The sequence below is a fragment of the Neurospora tetraspora genome (assembly GCF_033439725.1).
Source record: "Neurospora tetraspora strain CBS 560.94 chromosome Unknown B0H65scaffold_6, whole genome shotgun sequence".
NCBI classification, from domain to species: Eukaryota; Fungi; Ascomycota; class Sordariomycetes; order Sordariales; family Sordariaceae; genus Neurospora; species Neurospora tetraspora.
Window position 1 is genome coordinate 2,977,016 of NW_026944388.1, and position 19,587 is coordinate 2,996,602.

The 19,587-nt window shown below is 48.1% G+C and overlaps 7 protein-coding genes across 7 annotated transcripts; 4 read left to right on the top strand and 3 right to left on the bottom strand.

Annotated features, from left to right (window-relative positions):
- Positions 1 to 429: 429 nt before the first annotated feature.
- B0H65DRAFT_473477 (uncharacterized protein) lies at positions 430 to 928 on the top strand. The gene has a single exon (XM_062827210.1). It carries the CDS (start codon positions 454 to 456, stop codon positions 889 to 891), a length of 438 nt encoding a protein of 145 aa, XP_062679731.1. The 5' UTR covers positions 430 to 453; the 3' UTR covers positions 892 to 928.
- Positions 929 to 3,373: 2,445 nt separating this feature from the next.
- Positions 3,374 to 3,613, bottom strand: B0H65DRAFT_430764 (uncharacterized protein; the record flags this gene model as incomplete). Its single annotated transcript, XM_062824900.1, has 1 exon — positions 3,374 to 3,613. A coding segment is annotated over one exon (240 nt), but the record flags the coding sequence as incomplete, so codon positions are not given.
- Positions 3,614 to 8,718: 5,105 nt separating this feature from the next.
- On the bottom strand, positions 8,719 to 9,282 carry B0H65DRAFT_444747 (uncharacterized protein; the record flags this gene model as incomplete). Its single annotated transcript, XM_062825699.1, has 2 exons — positions 8,719 to 8,819; positions 8,994 to 9,282. 2 exons carry the CDS (start codon positions 9,280 to 9,282, stop codon positions 8,719 to 8,721), a joined length of 390 nt encoding a protein of 129 aa, XP_062679733.1.
- A 2,736-nt stretch (positions 9,283 to 12,018) lies between these two features.
- Positions 12,019 to 13,038, top strand: B0H65DRAFT_510857 (uncharacterized protein; the record flags this gene model as incomplete). Its single annotated transcript, XM_062828437.1, has 3 exons — positions 12,019 to 12,215; positions 12,764 to 12,896; positions 12,934 to 13,038. The coding sequence occupies 3 exons, from the start codon at positions 12,019 to 12,021 to the stop codon at positions 13,036 to 13,038; spliced, it is 435 nt and encodes a 144-aa protein (XP_062679734.1).
- Positions 13,039 to 13,360: 322 nt separating this feature from the next.
- On the top strand, positions 13,361 to 14,375 carry B0H65DRAFT_270884 (uncharacterized protein). The gene is made up of 2 exons (XM_062822750.1): positions 13,361 to 14,212; positions 14,276 to 14,375. The coding sequence occupies exon 1, from the start codon at positions 13,682 to 13,684 to the stop codon at positions 14,210 to 14,212; it is 531 nt and encodes a 176-aa protein (XP_062679735.1). The 5' UTR covers positions 13,361 to 13,681; the 3' UTR covers positions 14,276 to 14,375.
- On the top strand, positions 14,057 to 15,591 carry B0H65DRAFT_270837 (uncharacterized protein). Its single transcript, XM_062822749.1, has 2 exons — positions 14,057 to 14,208; positions 14,310 to 15,591. Exon 2 carries the CDS (start codon positions 14,475 to 14,477, stop codon positions 15,480 to 15,482), a length of 1,008 nt encoding a protein of 335 aa, XP_062679736.1. The 5' UTR covers positions 14,057 to 14,208; positions 14,310 to 14,474; the 3' UTR covers positions 15,483 to 15,591.
- Positions 15,592 to 17,132: 1,541 nt separating this feature from the next.
- Positions 17,133 to 18,543, bottom strand: B0H65DRAFT_510859 (uncharacterized protein; the record flags this gene model as incomplete). The annotated part of the gene is made up of 2 exons (XM_062828438.1): positions 17,133 to 18,439; positions 18,531 to 18,543. The coding sequence occupies 2 exons, from the start codon at positions 18,541 to 18,543 to the stop codon at positions 17,133 to 17,135; spliced, it is 1,320 nt and encodes a 439-aa protein (XP_062679737.1).
- Positions 18,544 to 19,587: the final 1,044 nt, after the last annotated feature.

The window sequence follows — 19,587 nt, forward strand, 5'->3', positions numbered from 1 at the left end:
ACAGAAAGGAAAGTCGTCACTGTTTACTCCTCTTGATGCCCGCCCGCCCGTGTGTGTGTTTGTGGCATGCCATTCGTGTTTAGATGAGTGTCAATGAGAGAGTGTCTATCTACACTACATTTCATGCCTCAGGTCTATGTAAGATGCGAGGTTCAACGTTAAGGTCTTAGCATTTGACCCGTTTTAGTCCCCAGATGCATGTCTGAGTAATTTTACAGCAGAGTTTGGTTGTTATTACCCGGTGATGATGATGATGTCTGTTGTTGTCTGTTGTTCTTGTGTCTTGCTGTGATATCCCAACTTGCTGTACGCCCACTCACATGTTTGAGAAGTTTCTCTCTCCTGGTAAAGTAATCCAAGGGAAAGAACTAACATGTTTCCCAACTCTGAATGAAGGTCAAGTGTGAGGGTAAATGGCGCTGATACCAAGTTGCACCGTGTCTCCCTTAAGCCATGGCGTGGATTCTTCTCTTCCATTACACCTTACTGCACACTGGATCTCCCATGACATACATTGCGAGCGGAAAACATCACCGTGTACCAATTCCCTCACCTCTGTTTTCCAGCATGATGAACAAAGGCATCCACTCACAAACTTCTACGCCACTACAGACTTCTACGCCATTACAGACTTCTATGCCTAATGATGAAGATATTGGACTCATCACACCTAACGATAAAAACAAACTCACTGCCCTGCCATCACGCCTCAACTTGTTCAGCTTTATCTCAGTTTTGGGTTTGTTTAGACTTTCATGCAATCAAGCCTTTGCTCAACAAGACCGTGGTGTTTGCCTCCACTCCCTGGGCGTCTCACAACCTCAAACCAAAATGTTGTTTTCGATGTCCAATGACCAGTTGAGAGTGATGTTTGAATTGTCTATACGATGAAAAAAAATTAAAAAATTGGTTTACAGCCAAACCAAGCAAACACCCCCACGCAAAGCAAAAAAAAATAAAATAAAAAAAATAAAACGGGGTTGTCGATGAAGTCAAACTTACCTCTCTACCTGATTGGTGTATCAACCATTCAACCACTCGGGCTCATCAACCTAACTCAAGCCATCAGTCATCCTCAAATCATGAATGACACTGACTGACTGACACTGCAACCCTCTGTCTACCTCTATCCTTGTACCAACAGCCAGACCGACCTAAAGAAAATGACTGTCAAGCTGCAATCTTCTCATGTCTCAGATTGTCAGATCTGACGTCCCATCATCCCATCTCAACCAGCTCTCATATTGTAGCAAATTGATTGACCATGATCCAGACTACAGAACTCCACCCCTAACTTCCTGATCTTCCGGGGCACTCAGCAAGCGAGTATCACCCCAGTGTCATTGTCTCATCTTCTCATTTCCTCACGTAGCAATCAGTGTTCTCGTTCTCATCAGAAGTATCAATGTCGATAACCGAACAGAATGTGGGTGGAAGATACCCAACTTGGGCCCTGGGTTACTGTTGGCTTTTCTCGAGCTTGCGCAACTTAACCTCTCTCTAACTCCTTTTGTTGGTAGTCTGTAAGCAACAGAAACGCTTGTATCTGTGATGCACAGAGAGGAGACTAAACTGCCGAAAAGGGGTATGTAATACGCATCCTACCGTATGTTGTGCGTGCATGTATAAAGGGGGTGGGTGGTGATAGTACCTGTGACATCACTTCCCAGTTCCAGCCGCATTACAGATTTGTTCAGGGGTAAAAGGGGCAAGCGGAGAGGTACGCAAAGAGAAAGACCGATATCGCACGATTCAGAGTCATCAAGCGACCGAAACTGCGGCTAATAGTGCGCTGGCGCTACAGCTCGTCTCCGTTGGCCTGGAATTCAGACCTAGTCACTGTTACTTTGTCGGGTGTGGTTTGTTCCAACGAGGCGTATTCAGGGTAGTAGTGTATTTGCTACCACCTATTGTGTTCAAAGTTCCGTACTTGGACAGTACCGTGCCCAGGTACGGTAGGGATATCGTCAAGTGTGGTGTGTGTAGGTGGTAAGTGGTAGGGACTAGGGAGTGAGTGAGTGGCCCCGGATCTAAAGTGCATGCATGTGTTCGTACATGTAGTGAGGTAGTATGTGGGATGACAAGACAGGGCAGGGCAGAACGGGGACGGGATAGGGGTATGTAAACAGTTTAAAGTTAAGGAACAGGCTGGCCTCGAGATCTGCGGCCACCTTTCCCTTCACTCCCACCCCCTATCCATGAATTCCATATGCACTCCGAACAACCCAAGAGCGAGGACCAACGCAAAGGATTGCGCTAACTAACTCCAGCAGTAGGACCCTAGGAAGGGGGACCGCTGTAACGGCTTGGTAGTTGCAGTTGGTAGAGCAAAAAGGTTATGCAGCAAATCTAGGACGGTGGTGTCGGTACGCAGTAGAGGGAAGGGAAGGTAGGGAACAGGCCTGCTGTTTTTCGTTGCTGGTAAGGCAAGATGGCCTCTGGTTGGGGTCTCCCAGGGTCAAAATGCATTGCAACGGCAACCCGGCAGATCCGCAGATGAAGTCGCTTCCGCGGCCGGCCGGCGCTTAACATCCAAGGCGCCGCTTGAGGGAAGCATCCGCGTATGACGGGTGGACATATGTCTGCAGTCCGTTAATCATCAGATATAGTAGTTGAGGCCGATATCTGGACGTTTGGGCGCCATTGTCTCGCAGGCATGACGACGGAGGTGTGCAGATGATCTGATCCCGAGGACAAAATCCTCAAAGTCTTTGTCCTTTGACGCAGGTCGGCGGCAGCTATGGGATAGGGCAAGCGTCCCCGGGAACCAATCTTTTTGCCGGCGGAGCGCAAGGAAGTACCCGAGGGTTTACGTCCAGTGGGCGCCGTAGTGTACTCGTCGGTTAGGTTGATGTGGGCCTCGCTTACATAGCAAGCCAACCGACTCTCCTCGTCCCTCTGAGAGTCGGGATTTTTACATGTATCTTGTAAGCGGTGTATCTTTCAAAAACCCTAATAATCCATATCTCTACCAAAACACAAGTAAAAAAGATAATAAAATATTCAGATTAATAGTCTCGATTACGCGTATTCAGTAATATATTTCTTTTATAATCAAATTATCGTAATATATTGTTATAGTATTGTAAAATCTTTATAGCCCGTACTCATAATACAATATCCAACTCCTCCTCTTCCTCCTCTTCCCTTTATAAACTCCTATTACTATTATTAAATTATTATTAATAGTAATTATTACCCTTATACGGTTTGCGGACACTTTTAGCTTCTTATCTACCACTGTTATAGTTATTGTGGCAACCTTCTCTTCGTTAGAGTCTAGATTGATAGCCTTCTCCTTCCCCTTTTTAAACCTCTTTTTGGAAAGGTATAGTATTAATATAAATAGTCTAAATAATAGCCTAACTAATACTTATACTCGTACTTTTACGCCTATTAAATAAAGGTATATAATAGGGAGTTCGCTAAGGATATTAATACCCTTGTTACTTAATATAAATTTAATTAATAAATTACTCCCTCTACGAACCTTCTTAGCCCGCTTCTTACTATATATTTTAAAAGGTACGAAATTTTTATTATAACTAAGAAGGGTAGCTTTCCTTGTAAATTTATAGTATAAATCCTCTTCGTCTTCGAAATTAGCTAAGAATATGTTAAAGTTTTATTTAGGTTAGAAAACCTTCTATAACTTTATCTTTAATATATAATATAAATAATTAAGACCCTATTATTTAGTTAAAAGGATACGCTTGGTATTATCTGTAATAACCTCGTCCTACCCTTCCTTAAATTTTAATATTATATTATATTTTAGGTTGTCTTTAATAATATAAATAAGGCTATAATTGTTAAGGATGTTAATTTTATTACCTAAATTAGGCTTAACCTTCTCCTTAACTTTAAATTTATATAGTAATTACTATTTAAAATTAGGGTTTTCCTCGAAGGCAACCTTTTTAATAAAGGTAAAGTTCGCTCGCTATATTTCCTTTAGTCCTTCCTCTATATTAATTACCTTTTCTACTACAACTTTAATATTAAGAACCACCTTTGTATAAACTCTATTACTAATGGCTACATATTTACGAAGGTTCTACTTTATACTTTTGCCTCGATGCGGTGTTTGTAGTGTTCTTACTAATTAAATACTAGCTTCTAGGTATTAATGTATATTTTAAGGGCAATTTTAACTTCGTTATAAACCTTCCTAATAAATAAATTATGCTTATTAATTGATTATTAAATTGTTAATAATTCTAATGTACGTATAACTTTATATAGAATTATAAATTTTAAAGCGGTTAAGAAATAAGAGTTCTTGCTATACTTTTATAAACGCTCGTAATTTATTAAGAGGAATATTAAATCTAAGAAGCTAGAGACTAATCTTCTCCTATCCTTTATAAATATTACTACGTATAAACTTAATCTCTTTAACCTTTTTCTAATTATTTAAAAAGATTATATAATTAATATTAATAGTCCTGCTAATAATCTCGTTTACTAGAGCCTTCTAATAAACCTTTTTAACTGCTTAATAAACCCCTATATTGAATAGTTAAAATATATAGCTAATATGTAAGGGTAGAGTATAAGGTATAATATCGAAGGCCTTATAGTACTATAAAATGTACAGGTCCTTATAAATTTCAAACCTATCTATGAATAATATCCTATATACTTTTAGTTTTTTAAGAAATTTACTACTATATTATTAATATTTTAGAGAGCTTAAAATTTTTTAAAAGGAAGTAGGCAATTAAATAATAAATTAAACTATTCTTCTATAGTCTTATTAAATGAAAGACATAATTTGAAAAAGTACTTATTGAAATGCTTAATTTATTATAATATTTAATAAGTATTATTATATCCAATTGATATATTTATAATAATAACGTCTAAATTTACTTTGTAATTAGCTTATAGATTATTTTAAACTTATAATTAAATTAATATAAGGGAGATTAAGCTTGATTATATACGACGAGAGGAGGTTGGAGCCTTATTATAATTTATACTTTAAATATTAGGAAAGAAGGGATATTCTTTATTATAACCGATATAGTATTAATAGTAATTAAACTTTTTTTAATATTAGGGTTAAATATAACCTTTCTTATACGTGCCCAATTTTTAATAAATAATACTTATTACTATAATAGTTAGTATGGGGTTACTTAATAAAGTAATATATAGGAATATAGTAAGCGGTTTATACTTTTATAGTTCCCTTAATTTCCCTTACTTAGAAGGGAGATTCATTTATATTTTAAGTATCCTTTTTCTTAATATTAAAGTTATTATATATAGCCTTTACCTCTTTAAATTAGTTTTTAAAGGAGTCTAATTGAACTAAAATACTTATCCTTTTTATATCCTTAAAGTTAGCTGTTTTAAATTCAAACTCTAGGTATTTCTTACGCCAATCCATAAGCTACCTTCTATATAGCTAAATAGAGGGGGGAGATGGCCGTTAAATTTGCAATTAGTTAATCAATTTAATGAAGGATATATTATTTAAGGGGAAATAGCTATAGTTAATGATTTAAATTATAATATTGAAGGCCTTATTATTGCTAGGAGTTAACGTTAGCAGGCAATAAGTATTTATAACCGTAGGTAATGGCTTCCCTTTTTAAATAAACTGTACGTATTTCTTTATGATAGGTTTGCCTATATTGTGATGCTTTGCAACGCCTTTTATAGTATAACTATTACCCTTACCTTTACAGTTATTCCCCTTCGAATTAGTTTGTATTATACGTTTCTAGCAGGCGAGGTAATGACGTATAACTTTTTCCGCCCGCGTAGTAATATTAGAATCGAAATGCGCTATAGTAAATAAAATGATTTAGTTAAGACGAGCAGTTTGAAGTTATTCACAATACTGTACGATTAAAAATGATAAAGTTATGACTATGTAAGGTTTTTGATAGATATACCGCTTGCAAGATATATGTAAAAATCCCGATTCTTAAAGGGACGATGAGAGTCGGTTGGCTGGCTGTAAGCGGGCCCCTAAAGGGTGGCCCCATATGGCTGTGGCCAGTGCGTGCACCTAACCGACGAGTACATGCTTGGTCCATCGGCTAGGACCCCACAAATGCTTCGCCAATGCCGAATGGCGGTCCGGTCTAGCAGCTTTCGGATAGACCTTGTGCCATGCATGGCGCTATCCGGCAACGTGATGATCAAGCCGTGAGGGTTTCTTGCTTCATCACCACATCTCCGGCCCAGAGAGAACGCCAATGGGTCGCATGACGTTGAAGAGAAACCTCCATTGGGCCTTGTCTCGACACATCAAAGCGGTATTGGAACCATGAGAGATAAAGAGCGAGCGAATAGCTTGTGAGAGACAACTGTGTCCAGTTAGTGAATGGTAGGGAAAGGACTATTCGACCCCACCTGTAAAAGGGAACCTCCACGCTCTTGAGAGCCATTTCAACAAAGACCGAATGATTGCGAGAGGAGTGAAAAAATCATGCGATGCTACTGACCACGCCCACACCCCTCTCCGACCTTTCAGAATGCTCCTCTTGCCGCCGAGGTACGTATGGTTCTTGAAGGGGTCGCCGAGACCCCGCAGAAAGCACTGCCTTATCCACGCGATAACGGTGCTTCAAATTTTGGGAAAGTTGTCCTTTTCTTTCTTGTTGACTCGTGACTCGCCCTGATCGACGTTCAGTTTCAGGGTCTAGAGAGGCGCTAGACGCGGCTGTCCCAAAAGCAGGAAAGCCGAAGCCGAGTTCGCAGTCCGGGGTCATATTTGCACCCGTGAGACACAAGCAGATAGTCAGAGAGAGTTATGAGGACCGAAAGCAGAGGTCCAGGCGAAGCTTGGCCCAAATTCCCCTTGAGAAGAGGAAGCAGTGAGGAAAAACTGACGGCGTGGGGGAGAACCAAACCTTTGACAATAAGGTGGGTTTTTTAAGGAGGCTCACATGCAGCATTTCGCTTTTTGCTACACATGAGGGTGGGTTACTACAGCACACGGAGTTCCCATGGAGTCCAGTGAGTGCTTTGGCTCACCTCCCTATAGTTTTCTTTGCTGTGAGGGCGCAGGAGAGGCATGCTGCCGCTTCCAGGACCAAAGACACGGCCGTAGAGGCTCAACGACGAGACCATACAATTCTCTTGCTGCCCAGACACGGGAGTGGGGTCCAATTGGGCTCGAGGAGAGAGGATCACGGGCCCCATGAAGGATGCGGCAGTGTGAACGGCCAGGCCAATACGGCGTCATAAATTTGAAGGGATTTGCGCCGGCCCGTGTCGCTGCTGAAGCGAGCAAGTCTTCGGTTGTAGGTTCCGCTGTTGCATTGTGGCTCTTTTGCTGCTTGCGGGCTGAACACTGCGTTTCGGCTTCGCATCAGAACCTCTTCCCATCACGTCGAACATGGTTATTTCCCTGTAACACGCCCGGTTGATGTTGCTGATCTGTCTTGAACTCATGATGGCTTTCTGCTACGCAGTACGTATGGCCTCGGCGGTTCATCCGTAGTAAGGAGCCACGTTATGAAGTTTTTAGTCTCTCGCCAATGCCAGATCCCGAGTGATCATACCCGTTGATCCTGTCGCTCACCAGACTCCTACGCCGAAGGGCTGCCGGACTCTGGCTTTTAGAAAGAAGAAAATCGGCGCACGCCATTCGTCCTGATCTTCTGCACTAGGCTTATTTCGGAAGCTTGATGCTGCATCTTGAGCAAATCCTAGGCAGCTTTTCTTGTGGAATGGAGTTGTCAGGGATTGAGAGCGGCTGACCAGTGGGATGTTAGCCGTCGACACTCAATTCGCTTGGACCTTACCTTTTCTGCCCAATGACGACAGGGGAGGGTCTGGCTGAAGCTGGAAGTATACCCAATGACGAATCCATACTGTGTGTGGTTCTCCGCGATTGTTGGACGACTTCCCATCTCGACGGCCGTCTCGAGATATCGTTGGCCCTTCAACACGGCCGCACAAAGATGATGAAATTGCACCGCCAACAGCAACAAACGGTAAAAGCTAAACTCAGAAGCAGAAAGGACAATTGCGACTGCCAAGGCGGTCCGTAGCAAAGCCATGGAGCGGCCGCGACAACGACCTCGCTTGTTAGTAACCGGAGCGATGTGTGGGAGCGGTGCCATTCTGCCATCCTGCCATCCTGCCCATCCACATGGAGCCATGGACCACGGGCATGGACAGACGTGAAGGGATCGGAGGACTCAAGGAGAACCCCCGGAAGCCTCGGGATTTCGTTACGGTAATAAACGATGAATGTTACGTCGCTGGAGAACGCTTCCGCTTTGAGACGGGCCTTCTCTGGTTGCTCCCTTCCCAAGTCGCGTTGGAGAGACTCTGGGCCATGGTATCTTGGAGCTTGGCGCGGCTTGAGCCCTTGAGCTTGACGCGATCAGATATCGCATCTCGCGGCATCGTTTGTGAGTGTTCAGTTGCGGGTTGTGGGCTCGTGTTGGACCTCGATATTAGATATTAGCCCTGTCCCACATGACATGGGCCTCTCTTTTTTTGATTATCAAAGATTTGAGATATTGATATGCTCCTCCCCGTGGTGGCAGTGACTGACAGTGACTGGGCGTTGACCAGCTTGAGGTCTTGAGTCCGGGGTCCCTGTCGACTGTCAATAATAATTATTGACTCTCCCATCCGAGTTTGGGAGTTGGCGGCTCACGGCTGTCAGAATATCAAAATATCGCGGCGGCGGCGGCCCAATTCTTCCAACTTCAACGGCCTCATTTTTTTCTTCTTTTTGCGCTATGCAATCTCTTGGAACCCGACGACACGAGCCATCGGGTGTTGGTATGCCTTTGTCCCGGAGGATTCCGCCCAGGGTGCCTGGAGAGTTAGTGTAGCATCTATAGCGTCGTTCAGAAAGAGAATGATCGACCCGTTTGAGATTGGAAAAGAGGAGAATGATGGAGATGGAGACAAACTTGGGGGATGGGTGTCGGGATCTTTGCGGGGAAATCATTTTGGTTTGGCAGGATAATCAGTGAGCCATTGATATGGTAGCAGCCAGTAACACTCACCTGATGAAGAGAATTTTGAAAAGGTGTCAGTCGACTTGAACGGTGGTGAGCCTGAGGACCGTGACGGGTAACTGCCAGTCAACCTGGCAAGCACGATCCAACTGATGGCTCGATGGCTTAATCCAGGGACAGGTAAGGATGGAAGGAACTCTGCGTATCCAAGCTGCCAGGTGGCAGTGTAGCTGGGAAAGAAGCTGGGAAGCTGCGAGCTGCGGCCTGGGAGCTCCCGCTTTCTCCAGTTTCCAACTCTCCATCGACTGAGTGATCTCAGGAGCCAGGGGACGTCCATTGGATTGGACTCTAAAACTCAAAAGGAGCTTGGGCGCAGTCGGGTGGTAGCATCTGGGTCAATGGGAATGCCTGCTCATGGGCCGCCATTGGGTTTTGGCGGGTTTTGGCGGCGTGGGCGTTCTATTCCCAACCATGCACGTTTTGCTTTTAAACTCGTAACTGGGACGACCCCTTGCCGCAGCTGAACTCTCCTAACGTCTTTTGCCCTTGTTTTGAATACGCAGCAACTCCAAAGTGAGGTCCACGAAAAACAGCCTCTCGCTCGATGGGAATAATTGCGGGTTCTGCAGCCAACCGTTCATCCATCTGTCGCCGGCTGTGGTGTAAGTATCACTGCCTTGCCCGGGAGCCGTGGATGACGGCAAGCCTGAAGGGTAGGGCGGTAGGCAGTCCCAGGTAGAAGGGAAAAGGGTCAAAAAAGACTGCAATCAGCCGTTGTCATTCGGGTGCTGGTGGTGGGAAGAGGAAGTGAGGCCCTTTCCACCTGCAAGCCTCAGCCAAGAGCAGAAAAAGAACTGGGCGTGTGGGCGGTGCTCTTTGCCGTAGGATTGAATAATGCCATTGTTTCATCTGTTAGACAAGACAAGCAGACAAGACAAAGAAAAACTCCGGCGCGCAACGTGTTCCGTCCACTTCATGTCCATCAGCTGAACAAACCAGCATTTCCACTAGGCAATTTCTTGCAAGAGTGGCCTAGGTGGCCCTAGACCCGCGGATTCGCACCCGCGCCTTGTCGATAGCCTCAACCCCGAAATGACTTGGAAACCAGATGCTTGGCTGATGCTGACGAGCGGCATGCTTGTGGGAAAGATCAACGTCTCCCGACGTCTCTAGCCTAGCGGCCGTCCGGCCACGGTGGAGTCGACAAGAATCCATTTCCGATCTCGACGTTGCGGACTGGAGGTTGCGGGTCAATGATTTTGTTGTCTTGGGTCTGGGAGAGTTGGACCAGATCCCATGACGAAAGCGAAAGATGAGATGCGATTGAATTGTTGCAGTCGCCATTTCCGTACCTTACTCGAAGTCCCGTCTGTGGTCAGGAACCGCCCTATGAGAGCTTTGACAAGGTACCAACGGGCGACCACGGGCCCATTGGAGCGACCGCCTTTGTGCTGCGCAGCTTTCGAGAGGCATGATGTTAGATGTACCTCTCAGCCAATAAGGTACTTGCATCCATGCCTGCCGTGCCCGCTCCACACTAAGCAGACTCCACCCAACTCCCCACAACATTATATCTCGGCGGTCCATCCTTGCTCAGCAGGGAAAGGCAGGCCAGTGCAGGCAGGAACGGCTCGCAGGTCGCAGTACAGTCCGCAGTCTGGTATCGTCCAGATGACATTACACCGTACACGCCGTACACGATCCAGAAAATCAGCCAAGCATCGTCGAGATGGCTCGTTCACGACTCTGATTCGCATCTTTGGAGCGCGACTTTGTCCCGCATAGTCGAGATTGTGGAGGTACTATCTGCACACGAGGTCGCTTGTCCGTCGAGTGAGATTTGTGACAGCATGACAACGAGGTATGTTAGAAACGATCTTCTGAAGTTCTGCTCCAGGGTATAATTGTGTGGACCAAGTGGAAGTCAAAGTCATTCTTCACGACGGTGGCTGAACCCATTGGGGCCATTGGAAGCCACTGGAGCCATTGTGGTCGACGGTTCGCCTGTCAAAGCATTGAATGTCTGAATTTCTTTTTCTTGGTCCAGAATCCAGATTGGCCCTCCTTTTCCCGCGCCGCCCGCTCTTTGTCGCTTGCTTCCATGCCGGTCTGGAAGAAAGATACATCCTCTACCTACAATTACCGTAACGAGCCCGTATGACAATGGGTGTGGTAGTACCGAGTACCTTGGCCGGCCGTCCAATGCTACTGACTTGCAAATTGCCCGTGCTGCCATGCGACTGCCTATTACAGACGTATGAGAGCTTTGGTATTCAAATGATATGCCACTGGAAAGTACCTGGTACATCATGAGGATTGCTCTGGTGGACAGCGGTGGTGGTGCCTTCCACTTCCAATTTTCCTAGCACGCGGCCCTTTCCTTTCCACTCAGTCACCGCCGTGTCTCAGTTTTTTGAGGAATAGCTCAAGCTCAACCGAAAGACATTGGATCTTCCCGTCTTCTGGCCTCGTTCTTTTCTCCTTCGCTTCACTGCAGCAGCTTCTGGCACCCGGCCGTCTTCCACCCGGGCAGTTCCCGCCATCCCCGTTGAAGTTGTCTTCGTCTCTCCCGAGTCCCTCCGCGTTTTGGCGTCTGGGCCCCACCGCAAGACGGGACCCAACCAAAGAATTTGTCAAGTGGTCGAGGCCGGCAGCTGGCAGATACCTTACCTCTAGAAATTCTGTCTTTTTTCCCATGAAGCGTCAAAGAAGTCCAGGTCTACAAGTCAGTTCCAAACCTACACTAAGCTCGGCAGACTAGCGGGAATTTCACGGCCCATGCTTGTCGACTCCCATTCGTCATATGTGCTCGAAAAGGCAACTTGTTATCATTGTCGTTATTATTACTGAAACCCGCCTTCAACGATCATCTCCAGGGCCTCCAGGGCTTCAAGGGCTCACGATAGGGCAAAGCCAGGCCCGTGGTATTGGTATGGTGTCCATCGATGGACCACTCTCGACAAGCCTCCGGTTGATGAGGTTACGTTTGGCTCTCTCCATCGGCCCTTGTCGCCCTTGTCGATAATAGTCTGGATTTGGCATGGTATGGATGACTTTTTTTTCCAATGGCCCCATGCCCCTGTCCATATCCATCATCTCTCTCTCCGTCTCTGCCCATGTCGAACCCGTCCCCGATGAGTCCCTCTCTCTCCCGTCCAATGTGGACATGGGGAGCAGGCTCGGACAAGACCAAGCCCTCGTCCTCTGCCGCAAAGCACCACCACTCAAGTACTCGACAGCCCTTTCTCGTAGAGACAGAGTGGGCTTCAGGTAGATGTGGTTTAGCACTGGAACTCTAGCAACCAACTGAACACTGACCCCATCAACGTTGCTAGTTCTCGGCTTCCTTCTACCTTTCTGCAATTTATCCCTCTTTGTTTGGTGGCCAGTGGTTTGCTGCTCGGCTCCTACGCTATCCGTAGCTCATGATTTCTGAGATTATATTTCTCCATATTCTCAATATCCTCAACGTCCTCAACATCCTTACTCGAGCCATCGACACTGGAGAGATCCGTCCAGATCCATACGCTATCTAACCCACCCCCCTAACTCTCGTCGTCAAGCTCACACGGTACGATACACACCCCCCCCCCCCCCCCCCCCCCCGAATTTCTCTTAGCTTCTTTTCTTGCTACCTGGTAGGTCCCCATCCCTTCCCCCCGTGGTGCCCCCAATCCACTCATCCGCACCCCTGCTCGAGTATACACAAACATCCTTCGCCTACATAACTAGTAGATGTAGCCCCAGGTTGCCCTCCACCACCCACATGCCTGTCTGCTGTGCGTCTGGTTTCTCCGACTTACCCTATCTCAACCCAGCCCAGTCCTCTTCCAGAGTCCCGATTGCTTAGGCGGACGTAGCTGCGTCTGTCTTGCAGCCGACCTCTCTCCCTACTGGCACGGCTCCCCTTGTTTGCTGCCCACGGCTGCTGTCGATGCAACTGCTGCTGCTGTTGCCCGCTCTGGATACCACGGATCCCTCCATAGAGAGCCCTTCTGCCGACCCGAACTTGGACCTCGATTCCCATCCATCCACCCATCCATCCATCCAGTCATCCAGTCCTCTAGCTAAAGCAAGCACCGGGCGCCCTTAGCACTCGACCTCCACAAATAGGGCAGTTTACGCCGCCCAAAGAAGCAACTGATCCGCCTTTTGTCTCATCGGCTACCGGACGGTCACGTTGCTTTGCCCGCTACGGCACTGTCTCGCGGCAGGAATCTGGAGAGAGCTTACACAGTACATACCTCGACTGCTTGTCCTAGCCTCCAGCTATCTTTTGGATACCATCCAGCCGACTCTGCCGACTACGCTACGCTCATTCATTAACCTGACAAGAGGCGCTGCTGCTCGCCTCCTTTTTCGTCCAGCCAGCCCACTTCAAGACCTGACCGGTGCGGTTGACCTACTCAACCGCCACCTCGACGGTCCTATACCCGGTTATCCTACCCCAAATCGCTTCTGCAGCCCCGGCACAATAGCACCGCTCAGGCGTTCTCAGGGCTTGCGACCCCCTCCCCGGCCAGCCCATTACCGACCCCGTTCCGAAAACCATTGGCTCGCCATTTTATGCACCGCGACTCCTAGACGTCCCGACCAGCTCCTCCATATTGACGGACCACTTTCTACTCCTGCTAGAAAGAGAGTATACTTGGCCCCTCCAACCGAGTGGCTCGTCTTAAAACCGATCTCAACACCCACCAACGATATTGCTTCGGCTCATCACGTCCATCGCCAGCATGCACGATCAAATCATTGGCACGATAGGCATGGACCAAGGAAGTCACATCGCTCATGACAACAACACATATGGAAACAACAATTGGGTAGATATGAACTCATTCCACCACCAGACCACCATGCCGGACTACGGCGGCAGCTACGGTGGTTATATGCCACCGATCTCTCATGGGCTGCCCTCCGAATCACTAGGCAGGATGCCTCCTCCCCCGCCTCCTCAACATCATGTGCCTCAACCTCATCAACATTCTCACCCCCCTCTTCCAATGTTGATGATGCCCCAAACGACGACGACTTGGCCGAGCATGTTGACGAATCCAACCTACGGTTCACACCCTTTCCCGCCCGTCGCCATCCCCCCGGTAACAATGCCGCTCAAGAACTCCAAACTGCCGGCTATCCAGACAACATCACAGCCCAGAAAAACACTCACCGACGAGGACCGTCGGCGTATGTGCCAGTACGCTATGGATCATCCGACGGCCAAGCAAACGGATATCGGAGCCCAGTTCGGTGTTGAGAGAAGGTAGGTCATGATCTGTGGGAGTTTGTGTTGGTTGTGGGACCTAGTTAAGCTGACAACCTTTTATTAGCACCGTGTCCAAGGTGCTACGCCACAGGGATAAGTATCTGAATCTTGAGGACCGAAGCAGTTCTCCGATTAAGCGTAACAAAGTCAAGGGCGCGGATGTCGAAAAGGCTCTGGCCAACTTCTTCCGAAAGTCTCAGGACCAAGGCGTTCCAGTAACTGCCGAACTGATCAAAGAGAAGGCGCGCTTGTTTGCAAGTACCATGGGTGTCACGGGAGATGATTTTCTCAAGTCAGGAAGCACAGCATGGCTGGACAAGTTCATGCTCAAACACAACATTGGGCCGAATAGGCTACTTCGTCGTGCCTCCGAAGCCAACATCAGTAGCAGCATGCGAGGATCGCCCTCTTTGAGCACATCACAACCGTCAAGCGCCATTTCCCCTCTATCCCCCTCGGGACACACATCTCCATCTATACTATCGGCAAATAGAAGTGAAGGGGAGAAGGATAACATGGCGAGCTACATGGATTATTCGACTGAAAACAGCTATAAGCACTCGGGCTCACAGAGCGCAACCTCGTTACATAGCGCATTTACTGACGCGGGAACTTCGACGTTCTCTGGGAGCACCCTTAGCCCAACAGCATCGTTCAGTTTTTCGCCTGATCCTAATGCCGGAGCATTTCTTACAGCAGATCAAGCCAGGCAGCTCCCGCCGGGAAGCGGTGTCGGGTCCAACTTCCAAAGACCAAGAAGCCAGACATTCCCGACCTTGGATCTCGAATACCTGAATCAACAAGAATCAGGAGACCCGTTGACGCCAAAGTATCATGTGTCATCCACGGGACCTTCTTCGGCCCTTGAGTCGCCTGCCAATGAAGTAGGCGCCTCGCACTTTGGCATGGATCACATAATCACCTCACCACGACTCCGTCACAGTAGCAGCAGTGGAAGTCTCGCTGGACGGTCGATTGCTACACCGCTCAGCGCAAACCCTACGTCTCCCATTTCTCCTACTCAGGAGGATGCAAGAAGGGCCGCGGACACCCTACTCTCATTCATGCAGCATTCAGGTGGATTTGTGGACCACGATGAATACATGACGGTCGTTAAACTCACCGAGAAACTGCGGCTTCACCAGGCACAACTTGCCAAGAACACAGCAGTAGGAATGGGCGGACTTTCTCGGATACCAGAGGGCGATAGTGAGATGCAGAACGCTGCACCAGCTTCGATACCCAAAGTGGAACAGGCCATGGGGACGTAAAGTTGGATTGGATGTTCAGAGATACCCTACGCCGTCTCAAAACTGCCCGCGCCTCAAAGCTCTGTATCCTCAGAAGAATTGCCGAACAAGCTACAGACAGACCGCTTTCGATGCCACCCATTACCGGGGCATGAATCGAAAGGAATACCTGGAAACTATGGAGTCTGACTCGGCTTTTGTTTTATCAAGGAGACGACCGGTTCAAAACTGGCCTTTTTATGTTCGCCTGCACATTCCGTACTTCTCTTCTTCTACAAAGATCTTTTTATACCCCCTTTTTCTGTTGTCGTTTTGATCGACGGAGTTGTCAATATACCTCGCACGCTGCGATAAGAACCTACGCTCACGCGAATAAGGAGTCAAAAATCCTCTTCCCAGCTGTTCGGCTGCCATTTCCCTTCGATTTATTGCTTTCTGGCGTTATCGTCCCATTTTTCGCGCCTTCGAAGATCAGGCCTCCAGTCTCATCCATGGCTCTGTTTGGTCTGTCTTGTCTTGTTTGACCGCGGGCCTTTCTATTTGGAAGCATCTTCCAGAGAAACCACGCCGTCGCCTGCAACCTTTCCCATGCATCTACTGGTTTACCATGTTTCATCATCATGTTCACTATATCAATCTTTGTCCGCAACTCTTCTATGTAAAATTGTTGGGTTTCTTGTTTTGGGTAACACCATGCCGCATTTCATGTTTGATCGTCTCTAGCTGGACCCTCTTACCGAGTTGTCACATTTTCGTCATATGTATTTTTCTTGACTACCAACGTCCCTCTTCCTTCGAGTGCGAAAAGCTCTTTTTTTGGGAGGAGCCAGCAAATGGTTCCCTTCAGCTGTCCTGGTAATAAGGATGGTCGTGAGGACCTTGGGTTGGAGGAAAAAAAGGCGATTTTGGCGACTAGCAACGGTATCGATTCAGTATGGACGGAGTGAAACTGGGCAGACGCGAAAAGAAAGAAAAATGTAGGCACTGCTTTTTGCAAGCCTTTTCAGGAGGTGTACAGTGTTGTATAGGGCGTGTCATCTGTACTTCTTTGCTATTTTTTACACCTACCTTTTGCTTTTGAAAATCGGGGAAAGCCGGGAAGCTTTAAGTCCGGGTTGTGTGCGAAAAGCTTTGGGATCTCTATAGCTCTGTTAAGTGGGAAGAACTTCAGTTTCTTGGTTCATATGTTTTTTTTGTCCACCTTCCCCTCTTTTGCTTTCGGCATCTTTCAAGGACTTGTTTTATATTTCCCCTACTTATATTTACCCGAACCAGCGTGGAAGTTCCGTGAAGGACAAACCAAAAGACGGAGGGAGGGATCAGGCAGAGGGAGGAACGGAAGGAAAGCTGGACGTAGGAATAGGACAGAAAACGGATAAAATGGGGGCTTTCCGATGAAGAAGCACCATCCATAGCCACCGTCAGCATACCATATTGGTATATAACACTCCCACATCGCAATTGCATCGCTCTTTCTCAAGCAAACTAACATGTTTTCTTGCTGTTGACATTGTGAACACCCATGGACTCCCCCAAAAAAACCTAGACTGCTAATGTTACTAATACACAAACCAAAACCGCCAAATTCGTAACACCCATACAGACAGACAGACATAACACTCGTAAAAACAACGACCAAGCCCTATTCAGTACTCTTATTCGACCCCCCATTCAAGCAAGCCTCTCCTCCCAAAGCTCGCTAACCTTCTTTTCCGCCAACTCAGGCATCAACCGCACCAGGATCAACTCCAGCATGGAATAAATCAGATGCTTGTTCAGATACGCATCGCTAAACACATCCAGAATCCCTTGCTCGATTTCCGTCAAAATCGTCTCTTCGTCTTCGTTTTGGTCTTCGTCAACTTCGTCAATTTCGGTTTCATCAACGTGAGCTTGACCGCCTGCGGCAGAAGCGGCGGCGTGATCATCACCCGCCCCTGCATCTGCATCCGCAACATCCGCGTCTAGCTCTTGCTGACGATGGGCTTCATCAACATGAGCGTGTTGGTCCTCCACCCTCTTGGCTAGTTTGGTTTTGGTAGCCGATGCTGCTGCGCGGATGGCGGCATCGTTAGTGCTACCACCACCACCATTACCACCATTACCACCATTACCAACAGCAGACTTTTGTGAGCCACCAGTAGCAGTAAGAGAAAGCTTGCTACTGCTCCGACTATTGCCCATACTAGAGCTGCTGCTGCCTGAACGGGGATCGGAACTGGTGGTGGTGGTTGCTGCTATTCCCGCCGATGCTGTTGCTGTTACCGAGGGTGATGCTGACCCCCTACGGCCAGACCCAGGCCCAAATCCAGGGGCAGGGGCAACAGACAGCAAGGAAGAAAGTGATCCAGACGACCCTGACCCCTGTTGATGAGCTGGGACTGGGCCGCCAGTAGTACTAGCAGCAGCAGAACCAGGAACCACCGCCTGCTGGCCCTGATCTAGGCCGCTTTTCTTCGGTCCGCTCCCGCTCCGCATCTGTTCCATTTGTGTCTGACCTCCCTGCACCTGCACCTGCACCTGCTTCTGTGATGAGTTTTGAGGAGCAGCAGGCTGGACAGTGGCAGAACCGGCATTGCTTGCCCCCCTACTGGTCGTAGAACGAGAGGCACCGGCTAGTGCTACTCCCCTTTTGGCATCCTCTTCACCTACTACCATAGACGCGTTAGTAGTACCGGTACTAACATTGGCAACTGGCCTGGTGGTCTTTAGGCCCGCGGCCCTGGCCTTGGAACTGGAATTGCCGCCAAACCCGCTACGGCCACCGAAATAAACGGACCCAACGAGCTTTGCCATGAATCCAGGCGAAATTAGCGCCCAAAGATCCTTAGCACACCTGCGCCTTAGCGCAAGCAGCTCGTCTTCGGACAAGGGTGCCGTCAGGCTCGAGGTCCCTGGCAGATTATTGGGGAAGAGTGCGCCTCGCACACTGCGGAGAAGTGGGGGTAGACCTGATGGGTCCAGGATGTACTTGTGGACTGCGTAAGATAGGAGCCTATGTCAAGTCGTTTTGGTAAGTAAAACTGCCTTCTGCTAGTTATTGGCCGGTCTGGTTTTCTTTGCCTGAACGGGACATGTGCATTTTTGCGCTTCTTTGCTTCTTTCCGGTGCAAAGTGTGTGTAACACTCGGAAGATATCTCGCTTCTATGCTCTGGGGGACTTTGAAGGGGAAAAGGGGTGTGTAATGGAGGTATGGTGTTTCATTACGTGGGGAAACAGGACACTCGAGAACGAGAACTGAGTGGGAGCAATACGACGGTGTGTATGGTGCGCGCAAACCGGTGTTTGTGTCCCTTTGAGTGTGTCTATGCGTGTGCAGCGTTTGATTGAAGGATAACGGGCTCCGACATTTCTAACGGTGAGAGTAACTGCCAGTATCCCATGGAGAGCATCTTCGTTGTAAAGAACGATGTCTCACAGCATGAGTATGGACAGTGTAATTCATGGTATGGGGGGGAAAGAAGTCGAAGGCCCCAGATGCTGATGAACCGGGGCAGCTCGTATCAACAAACAACCATGACACCGCCGTGAAGGCCCGAGTTACTGAACTGGGAAACGACCACAACACCATGTTCGTGAGCTCAACCCCAGGTACTAACATGATCCGCTGGTCCTAGCCATGGATGGAAGCGCGAGGGCGAGCTCCTCACTTCCATTGTGAGTGCGGGGAACCAGGAAGACCAAGCTCGGTGGGGAGATGCTGACATCGGCGACGAGGTCCATCGGCCATGGGTCGTGAAGAGGGCACTTGCACAAGAACCCTGCTCTTTACCAATTTCCTCCCGAGATCCATGGAAACTGGACCACCGCACAGTGCAAGAGACAGGGTCCCAGTTTGGGGTGAACGGTAGGCTTGTGAGCGCGAGGGGGGGTGTCGAGAAGCAAGCTCTCCGTGCCAAAGCATCGTGGTGCCCAGGGTGTCGCAAAAAGCGCTCAGGCGCGATACACCTTGCGCAATATCGCAGATATCTGATCAGCAGATCCTCCATCGTGGATTTTGAGTCGCAGATTGCGCGCCAATCGAGCAGTCCAGAAGAAGGATGGATTGGCAGTAACATGCCGAGACGAAATGACTAGTCATTAGGACGGCTGCTCTTTGAATTGGACCAAGACACCCAAGACTTC